Below are 11036 nucleotides of genomic sequence, written 5' to 3' on the forward strand. Positions count from 1 at the left end.
GGAATTTAATCGTCGAATTCGTAGGTTTCGATGTCATTCTTATTTCATAAACGAAACTTTGACTTTATATAGAATAGATACATTTTTATCGAAGTTTAATTCGATAGGCATGTCGTGTATCGGTCTATCGTGATAAAAGGTTGAAATAAAACGATCAATTTCGTCGTGATCCGTTATCAGAGAACAGCATATTCCACTTGAAACCAGAGCAATTAAATATAGAATTATAGATATATAAATCGAAGGGCGATCGTGAATAGAAAAACAAGAGGAGGCAATTTACTTAATCGTACGGTGGTAGTCGTCGGAGATAAGAAAAACATAATTCTCAAGGGTGTCTTCTTTGAGAATTCTTCGCGGATGTTATCCGCTACTCCGATCCGAGTTCTGTTCGTGGTCCAACAGGGACGATATACTCGGGTGAGAACGTGCATGTGTCTACGGAATAGAGAAAATTGTTGTTGGACACGTAGCGACATACGGTTGCGGCAATTGAACACGCGCCAACGAGATCCTAATCTCTCATAAGCGGAGAACGCCCTTAAACGCCATGGAACATTCGTGATGTCCAATTTAATGGGTATCTGTATGGTTGCCAGGAGACGATAAGGTTTATATCGAAGCATGGAAACAACTTCTAATGAAATATATTTTCATTACGGTTATTCTCGTTTATTTGAAATAAGAAAGAAACTCACGAGCGTGCGAATCGTATAATATCGAAAAGAATGATTTTCATGACGACGCGGTATCGGTCGTTTAAAAACCTGTTTGTGTTTTTTCGCTAGGAGATTGATACGTCTCTGTAACGTCGCTTCGTCGTATTAATTAATTAACGTTAATTTAGATCCGAATAACGAACTAATTTGTATTCTACAAATTTACTCTTCCTACCATGAATCAAAAGTAGCAAGATACTCGATCGCATACTAACTGTTCTTTTAGCCATTCACGTTGATTTCATAATGAAGCCGTAACTATTTAATTCCAGACCGTGACTCGTGATCGTAATTAATTTATTTACCGCCATAAAAGACTGCCCTGCTTAGCCAAAATTTCAATTTACTCTCCTAGACCGATACACACGCACCTACGTATGTATAATATCAGCGAGCGAAAGCATAAAATCTTGGTCCAAGAAAGAGAATCTGCTATTTTTAACAGGTATTCGCTAACTCACCGAGTCTATATTTATCCAGGCAGTCTGTAATGGGGCTTGGAGCGAGTACTTTAGCAGAAAAATGCCAGGTCTCGATCGGTCTACTTTTTGCTGCCTCTTCTCTTTACTTTTCCTCTTTGTCGGGGATCAGCTCGGTTGCCGGATAAAGGGAGAACGTGCAGGTATACGTAGAAATGCGAAACCTTCGCCATAACATAAACGCCACTTGATGCACCGTCAAGAGACGCATAATACGTGTAATTTCACGTGGAATTTGTAATCGTTTAGTACACCAATCCACCGATGGGTCAAATGAAATTACTTTGATATCTTCCTTCTTCGATTAAAATACTTTTCGTATACTTTCGACTTTCTTAAAATCGATTTTCATGCTAATTTTATGTAATCAGACGATTGCGTAAAGTTTCATCGACGAAACTTAAGTCTTCGAGCATAAATATACTTGCCATACCGTAATGGCAAATACATTGCAAATGGCCAAGACACAACGTAGAGGGTAACGCTCGTTATCCGAATCTCTTATTTTACAACGTGTAGCATATCTGCTGTAAAAGATATGGCCGAGAAAAAGGAGGACACCCTTTTGGAAATTGGATTTCGACTTTTATCAGTGGCAGTCCTTTTCTGGAGCGTCGAACGATTGTAAGCTCGGCACTGTGCATTCGTTACAGCCTGTACATCCACCTGTAGAACGTACGTGCATGTTTCTAAGGAGTCTCATTAAGCGAGACAAGGACGAGAGGTACGATTCCGACCTTGAGAGATCTTTGCACCCGCGGATGCATCTTCTCTCGTCGCGTTTCCTTCGTGCCGCCCCTTCGAAGGCCGCGAAATGACTCCGCCCAGGTCATGGTCCACGCACCTGCGTGCACATTGCACCTGCAACGATCCACCTCTTTTATCTTCTGCCCTCTCGTTTCTTTCTTTCCGCCTGTATATTCTACGTGTACTGTGTACACGCACGATCCAACATAGGACAGCTTGAAAAATGACGGAACTTCTGATATCGTGCACAAATACTAATACGTCGACTAGGTGCCCGATATCTCATAGGTGATTCGACCGCGATTACTTGCCATGTGCAACAGTTGAAATTCTAATAATAGATATCGTCTCAGCCATTTACCAGTTGGCTGTTTCCGACGAGTATACTCGTCACGAAGAAACGGCGATATTTCGTGCCACGACGAGCCTTGTCGGTAATAAGATTAAAAAATAAAACGATCGTCTCGTTGCAACTTGATTCTGTATTTTTAACAGCCACGCACACTCCGTACTCGACGAGTATACTTTCTGTCGTCGCTTATTTTTCCCGACGTGTTTCAGCTACATAAAAGATATAACTTAGTAAAAACGAAGCTGGCACCCCGCTGGGGGTAGTCACCCACATGCTGTATTTATTTTTATTTTATTTTTTTTTTCACCAACAAGATATAACACTTTACCAAATGTCCATAAGGACAAATTGTAAAAAAAACCAAAAAAAAATAAAAAATGTTTCAGCTACACGCTTTTCACAGCTTTCAAACAGATCGCGACGGCTAACTGGTTAACGATCGTGTTAGAATTTAATCTTAAAGTTAAGATTAATAATCTATAATTAACAAAGTATGCAAGAATTGTTGATCGTTGGCCAGTTACTTTCAGGCTAGACCTAGGTAGTGACCCATGATCCCTTAAATATTTTGAGCCCCACTCTCTATACAGTAACGAGTATGACCTGTGTAAGTGTCCTGTTCTAATGCCTGTGTAGGTGCCTGTGTAAGAGTGTTTGTGCCTATGCGTGTAACATCGTTGTATTCCAACAGATCGTAATACGCACGATCTGTACGTTTGTACGCATTTAAGGTTCTCTCGCGAATGCACAAACAGTCGCAGTCTAGTAAATATGAAATAAGATTTAACGGCCAGGCGATATCAGTGCCATGTAACGTGGCTGTTGGACGCACAGAGGCGATCAACACGGGTACCTTGAACTTAGCCAGAAAAATTTGCCCATTATTAATACCGTTACCGTTAAATGCTACTTCTATAGAGCCACGGGACGAAGTCCATTCGATTTATCGGCTTTCATCGGTTCCGTGATTTATGATGTTGGCGAAGCGATGATTTAAAGGTGCCGCGTTGATCCGACGATAAGCGGAATGATGTATGAGATCGTCTTTCGATTGGTTCATCTTCCCGATCCTCTGTATTTCACGCACAACCGTCTTAAGTGAAGCAATAACGATCAGGGATTCTCGTTTTGCTTCTCTGCTTCTTTGCGGCCAGAAATTGTGCGCGCATCCTTAGCTGGCCAAACAAAATTCTTCGATTCACCGGTAGTATTCAATGGCTGGTACGAGATGTCATTAATCATCTCGAGGATAAACGAACACAGAGACGTTGAAAAGCGACTGAAAAAGCTACAAAATTATTAGATCGTAGCGCGGTATAGCGCAACGGGCATCGTTTTCGAGATGGAAGGTATTCATGGAAACATAACTTGTTTCAATTTTAACACTTCCGGAATTTAACGCGTTTCAGAGTATGGGAAAGAGATGCCTTTAGAAAACTCCTCGATTATTCGTCGTAACGAAGAGAATTTTTCATTCTTTCCAAACCGATGGCGTGTTTTAGCCGTCTTGCGGGAGAAACTTCGTTCTGTCAATTGTTACGACAAATGGATTTCAGTGTTATTATCCTGCACGATGGAAACCGGTATTATCGACGAAATTTTACAAGTCCCAACTTTGATAAATATTAATAAATAATTAGTCCCCGGTATAACACTAACAAATTTGATAAATATAAAAGAAATAAAATTTCACGAGATACGTTTAGAGATTACGAGTTATCCGACACGGCGGAAAATTCAGAAATTATACAAAGATGTTTATTACCTGATTTACTGCTATCGCTAGTCTAAGTAAAGTTATTAAAAGAGATATTTGTTATGCCACAATGTAATAATTGCGGAAATTCAGCCAGTTCCATCGTGCGTGGAAGGTTCTGGTTCGTGAATGACGCCTCGAGTCTTAATTGAACGTGTACCGAGGTTCTGCAAAATTTATAGACAGAAACATGGCGTATACGGTGGGCGGGTGACTTGGTCTAACTTCCGGGGTACAGACTATTACGTTTTAGTCGTAGTAACGCACTTTCGCGGTAGCTCGGCTTTAATAGCCTTTCGAGGAATCGTCTAGCTGTTACCACGGTTTGTGATCCACATAGTTGGACATGCTCGGTAACGTGACTTAAGTAGAGGCTAATTTTTCTTACAGCTCGCGTGTTCGTGTATCGAGAAATATTTAACGAGAGAGTAACGAATGGCCGATGGAAAATCACCGGCGTTTCATTAAGAGAAGCGCCGATCTGCACCGGCAAACAAGCAAACGCGATTTCGATCGACTAGCTCGATTCTCCTCTAAAAGGATAATTTCATTTCCGGCTGACGATCTACTTTTACGCCAGTGAATTCGAAGGAAATATTTATAGATATTCATCGGTAACTTGTGGAAAATTCATCAGTCTGTAATTTATTCGATAACGATGAAACGAGGCTCTCAGAGAACAAACCGATCGGCTCCACTTTTCCACGATCGTTCGATTTCGTTGTACACGACTATAGTCGATCGCCGTTCGATTTTCAGTTGTAAGTTGATCTGTACACAGGTTGTAAGTTAATTTATTATTTATTTACGAATGGTCAATTTCAATTGGGTTAAAAAAAATTTAAAAGAGTGGTTTAATAACAAGTTCGAAGTCTGTTGATAAGAGAGCAACGATATCTTGTTATACTTAGAGGGTAAGCGGATACGAATAGATGAAGATCTTGAAACTACCGAGACACCTGTTGCACGCGGTGAATGAAATTCGACGTTCGTTAAGCATTTAACGTCGAGTAAAGCTCGAAGAAGGCGCAAAGCCCCTGAAGGCGACGACGTATTTCTTTGTAACAAGGCAAACATTCAGGTTTCTCTTTGCGGAGGCCTTTTCAGGGCTACGCCAAACGAACATCGATACTGTCGACGATAATGGTGATTCTAACGGCGGGCTCGCTCTCTGCCTTGTGCGAGTCGCCGACAAACCCTCGTCCTTCGACGGAAATTGCATAGCTCTCTCTGGACGGCTCTTTTGTCGCTCCAACAGCTAACGACCTACACACCGGTCAATTGGCTCCGTGAGAAAATTCTCCGAATGCTTAATTTAGAACATCGATCCTCTTCTCCTCGAAGTGCCTTTCGTATCGATTAAAAGAAGGTTGAATATTAATGTAATTAACGAATAAAAGTAGACTGAACGCGTAATTGTTTCTCTAATTAGCTCTTCTTTCTTTCTTTTTTCCTTTATTCGTTATTTCCTTTATAATTGGCCGTCGTAAATTCTGAACTCGAATCGGTTTAATCTTAAGTTTGCGAAAATGTTCGTTTGATCGCGTTTGAATAAGAATAGGAAAATAATTCCGGGAAAAATTCGTAAGAATTTTCTGAACGAAGAACTTTGCAGCCAAGAATTCCTAATAGAATCCTATCGTCGTAAGCAAATACTCTCGGGGATAACGAAATAAGTCTAACAAAAGAAGTCCCTCGACCATGTCGAACATCTTGGAGAAGAAAGAACATAGGCGAACAGGCCTCGGACAGAAGGCCATTGGTCGAAACAGAATGTTTTTATCAAGACGCTAATGAACCGTACAAGAAGACAAAACATGCCAGTTTCGTTACGAGCAATAAGCGAAATTTCCATGAAGCAATCAACATGCCGATTACCTACTCTTCGTCTGTACCTGCGGCGTTTCTATGCAAACGCGATGAAAATGCCGTCGTAAGGTTCCCAAGCAGGCTGACCCAATTCGTGGATCACTATCATCTGGAGCATAGCGACGAGCTGACTCATTGTCAACGAATAAATCAGCATCGTCGATCGATTGCGCGGTTCGCTCTCCTGTTTAATTCGATGATCGTTTTAAAGACGGCGAGCATTCGATAATTTCCGATTAAAGGCTCGATCAAAACGGATCGAAACGGCTGAAAAAGATGCCGAGGCAAGGAAACGAACGCTGATTATGAATTAAACGCGAACGAAATTAAAAGGAGCTCGCTAATAAATTTACGAGATAAACAACCTACGCTTCGTATGGTAAATCGGATCTCACGTGGTCGAAATAAATAAAGCCACGATGCCGAACGTTTTTTCGTTCGCCGAATTTTTCTCATTTCTCTCCTGTTCTGTGATGCTAATGAAAAAAGATAGCCGGCGATAAATCAAGCAACGCGCTAAAGAATGGACCTTTATGAACCCGCAGTCCTGCCGCAACGGTTCCTTCGCGTCTTTCCCGCTAACTCTTTGTCTCGTGAACGCACCGTGCGTCGTTTAACACATAATAGGAGCTTTGTTGTTATTTCAAACGTACCACCGTGAAATAACGTGGTATTAGGAATGCTATTTTGAGCGTGCGGAGTTCGAAACAACGCTCGCACGCCTGATCGTAGAGAACTCGAAGTTACCAAAGTGCAAAGCTTGAATCTTTGGATTTGCAAAAAAGTCGACGGTCTGCCGATCGGTGTTCGCTGTTTAAGCCTCGTTTTCGCGACGAATATGTCCGTCGCGCGTCAAATTGACGCGATGGTAAAGCAAAACATCAACCAGATGAAAAGGTAAATAATTAATTTCTCTCTTTGTCGTTCACAAGCGTTCGAACCAATTTTTCGCGCGTCGAGGTCAACGCGTCTCGATCTTTTACCGGAAAAGTGTGGCAAATTGCGTCAGCTGTGCGTTGACAAGACGAGGAAATACTTTGTCTTCGTCGAAATCGTAAGAACGTTCGCGAGAGCAGATCGTCCGCTAAAGCGGGAAATTCTCGTCGCTTCGCGTGCGAAAGCGGAGCACCGCGGAGCTTGTTGCATCGCGATTCTCTCCAAACTTGTGCCTCGCAACGTGGCTTCGTATACGTGACCATCTTGATGACTCGCGCGGCGTTAACACGCGTGCAGTTAGCGCGGTCGTTGTTCCGAAAAAAGAGCAGACAGAATGGTTGCACGATACTTCCCACCGAATCACCACATCGGATGAACCCTTAACGGTGCATCCAGCAACGCGGTATTCCCCCGCCTCGGGATTTTCAATTCGACTCGCCGAACAAACCGGCAATCTAATCGTACACGCGACGCCTGGCATTCGATCCTGTGCTCGATACGCGATTTTAGTCAACGCGGAGCCTCCAGCGATCGACCAGGTGAGATAGCGTTAGCGGTCAGGTCGCTCTCTTATCGACACGCGTTATCGTCGCTACGCTCGTCGCAACGTTTCATGAAAACGACCGTGATACGTTTGATTACGTCCATCGGTAACGCGATAGCGTAATTTGTTGCACCGGATTTTGCCATGGTATTAGGAAAGACGGTTCGATCTTCCAAGACTTTGGTCGATAATAAGATTCTTTGATCTTGGAAGATGAACCTGGAATCATCGCAGATTGATTTTTTATCCTCTGACACGGAAGACAAGCAAGAAAGGGACAAAAGGATCGTCTTTCAACGACGTGTTCGAACATCGGCCTTCGTAACTTGGCGAAGAACTGGCTTAAAATCATCCGACGAACTTTCTTCGTTGAATGGACGCGAGAGACAAACAAGGGCTAAAATAAACGTCTTACAGCTGTGCTTTTCGCTTAGTCGGATAACGTAAAGTCGGAATTATGGGGTTTGATTTACGACAGCCGTCGCGAATTATCAGAGACGTCGTCCAAATGAATCATCGGAGGAAATTAAAAATTGAAATTGAGAGTCACGTTTTCTCTCGCTGCTACCATCCACCAATTTGTACCCGCCATATGCAATTGATAGTATTGAACGAAAACAAAGGATCAAACGTACCCTATGGGATAATGATATTCAGATTGCGTCAGAGCGTGCTGTTCGGGGATTCGGTTGCCCGTTTTTAAAGGCAACGACCTCAGCGTACACATTGACTTCTCCATCTCGCACGGCCATGAAGTTTCTATCGTACTCCGTGAGCGTGAAATTATTTTTCACCCTCGATCAAGTCGTTAACTTCGCATCAGCGTCAAGCTGCGTTGAATCACCGCGAGATCGTGACAGATGTTAAAAGCTATTTCTATAGACGCGACCTTCGACATCTCGTACGTGTACCCACACGTGTATTTAACACATCGTTGGCCGGATACGGCCAATTAATCGACAATTGATCGATCATCGCGACACTCGCCTGCATTTTTGCCGCTCTAATTGCAAGTTTGCAAGATTCTTTATATTTAACTATAATTTCTATCGCCTATGGAAATAAAAGACTACAATCGTTGCACGTATAGATAGTAAAATAGCGACAAACGGGTGAGAAGAAAAATATTGCAATCTCTTTGAACGATCTTTGTCGTTGCGACGCGTAAATAATTAGCCCGAAACGTGTTCTTTCAGACGTTTTTCCCTTTTTTCTTGCATGTATCGAACATTGATTCGGTGATTTCACGCATGGTTTCTGCGATAAATCTCGCGTCGCAACCGACCGTGACCAACGTTACAGCATGTTCCATTCCACGGATGCGTTTTTCCATTTTTCAGGCTTTGGTAAGAATAACGCGAAGCTGGCTGGCTGGTCCACTGACCGAGCCAACTACTTTTTTCTTTACCTTGACTTCGATTATGTATGCCACCGTACGCATAAATTTTATTTCCTCGGAATTGGAATATACGTTCGTAACCCGATCACATTTTTAACACGCTTCTTATACACGATGAGTCGTGTAAATCTCTACGAATGAAATAGTATAGTGTCCTGAATAGAGTTTTGTATCGTTTCTTCTCTCGCTTCTCTTTTTATCGAAACACGTTAACCGTGATATTACCGAGGTATGTTTAAATCAATCTTTACGGACAAGTTGTATATTCTCAAAATCATCATCGTCGTTTCTTTAAATGGAACGTTCTAGCTCTTATTATAAACGATTAACGATAATGTACGACGAGCAAAGGTAACAATTATATCGCAATTATAACGTAAACTTAATGTACCAAACGGTGCTGTAAAATGGCACGGATGGAATAGAAATCCAAAGGAATATTCGTACGCGCGTTGTGCTGTTTCGTGACCTTCGAATGACCTTGACAGACAAGGCTTATTTCTCGCCAATAGAATCATAATAATAGCAATAACGATTATGGCGAACTCGTAGTGTTTTTCACGACGTACCTTCCACACAGATAGAAGCCAATATTCAAAACAAATAACACAATCTATCGAAATGAGAATGCAGAAAAATTGATGAGCAACGTTTTACACGATTGTTGTAGCACTTGTAATATCGAGGATCTAGCGCTATGGTCGAAATCGTATTAAATCATCGTCATTGACTCGCACATGACTATTCCGATTATGATACTACATTCGCTGGATCATCGAACGATATACCACTAAATTTTCATAATTTCGTCGTGCTTAACTTTGGAAACATTCTTCTGTTTCTTTTTCTTTTCTTTTTTTAAATTCCTTCTCGACTCCAGTACCGTTACTACGTATCGCCGTACTATGCTGACTAAATTTATTACGCGTTCCGATTATCGAATCGTCGAATAGCAGCGGCCAGTTGCTCAATAAATACGTTGTACGCTGGATTCGAGAAAACTGGTGGCTGCGCTTAACCCGTAAATGCGCTGGCGGACGTAACGTCTTATTGATATCGTATTATCCGCTTTTATGAAAATGCTTGTCATTGATACGAAGGTGCAGTAGTCGTTAAATTATGTTTTCTTTTTCGATTGCAGAATGATTATTATTTACCACCGCGGTCGACATGGTCCAGAGTCTCACCTGAACACACGAAGAAACAAAGGGGCAACAGTACATGGAAAGTCGGCAGTGCGATGTTAATCATCTCTGCTATGTTAGTGTTAATCGCGGTGTTCGCGATCGCAGGACTTGCGTTATGGATGGGAGGTTCGTTGGCATCTTTATGTTACTCGTAGCAATCTATCGTAAGAAAAATTACACTAAATATCGATCGAACCGAAAGATGTTTATGAACGAACGAATTTTGTTTTTCAGCCCTTCGGACAGATTCAAAAAATGGTAAGCGCCGATCTAACGTACAATCGAATATAAAATCCGAAAAAATATAATTTCTTTTTCCTTCGTAACAAAATTAATTTCTAACGAGAAAATGAATATTGGAATATTAGTAACGTTCGTTGCGATAATATTTACAGCGATCGTTGGATTCTCCTGCACATTCAGGGTGTCTAAGGGTGAGAAATATAATCCGATGTTGAAGCTAAATACCAGTATGGTGTTCCGTGAAAAGGAACGAAAATATAAAAATATAGTAAGGATGATAATTGTTATTTCTAAACGTAATTTCTAGAACTCGGTTTACATGAACTCCGTTTATAGAAATTAGTATAAACTCTGTTTCCTAATCTCTTGAAGAATATCTACGAGTACCGATGAAACTCGAGCATAGAAACTCGAGTCGTAAATTATTTGTTTCTCGACAAGTTCATATAAATAGAATTCTATCCTGCGAAGATTATGTAAATTATCCTTTGCAAATAAAAGAACCAATAATTGAAAATTCCTTGGTAATTTTCAGTTCGAAGTTCTATTTAGAAGAAGCGTGTTCGGCGCAGCTTACAAACAGACGATCATAGACAAATTCGAAAGCGGTGTTCTGAAGGTGTTCTTCAGGATATATCTGGACAGAAGAAAGATACCGCAATCGATCACGAACGTCGAGGACACGATCGAAGACATTATCGCGAAGGAGACGTACTCATCGTCCTCCTTGTTCAAGGATATGGAACTGGACCTCACTAGCATATCGGTGAAAAGTGAGTATCCGCTGGAAATAAAGATTAATCGT

General features: G+C 41.5%; 1 protein-coding gene across 1 annotated transcript in view; it reads left to right on the forward strand.

Annotated features, from left to right (window-relative positions):
- Positions 1-11036, forward strand: part of LOC132909138 (uncharacterized) — a 33292-nt gene that overhangs the window by 13637 nt on the left and 8619 nt on the right. Inside the window, exons 2-5 of the mRNA XM_060963738.1 lie at positions 9943-10114; positions 10223-10246; positions 10384-10499; positions 10767-11004. Coding sequence (XP_060819721.1) covers positions 9943-10114; positions 10223-10246; positions 10384-10499; positions 10767-11004 — 550 coding nt within the window. The remainder of the gene's footprint in view (positions 1-9942; positions 10115-10222; positions 10247-10383; positions 10500-10766; positions 11005-11036) is intronic.

Source organism: Bombus pascuorum, chromosome 7 (assembly GCF_905332965.1).
Source record: "Bombus pascuorum chromosome 7, iyBomPasc1.1, whole genome shotgun sequence".
In the NCBI taxonomy this organism is placed as follows: domain Eukaryota; kingdom Metazoa; phylum Arthropoda; class Insecta; order Hymenoptera; family Apidae; genus Bombus; species Bombus pascuorum.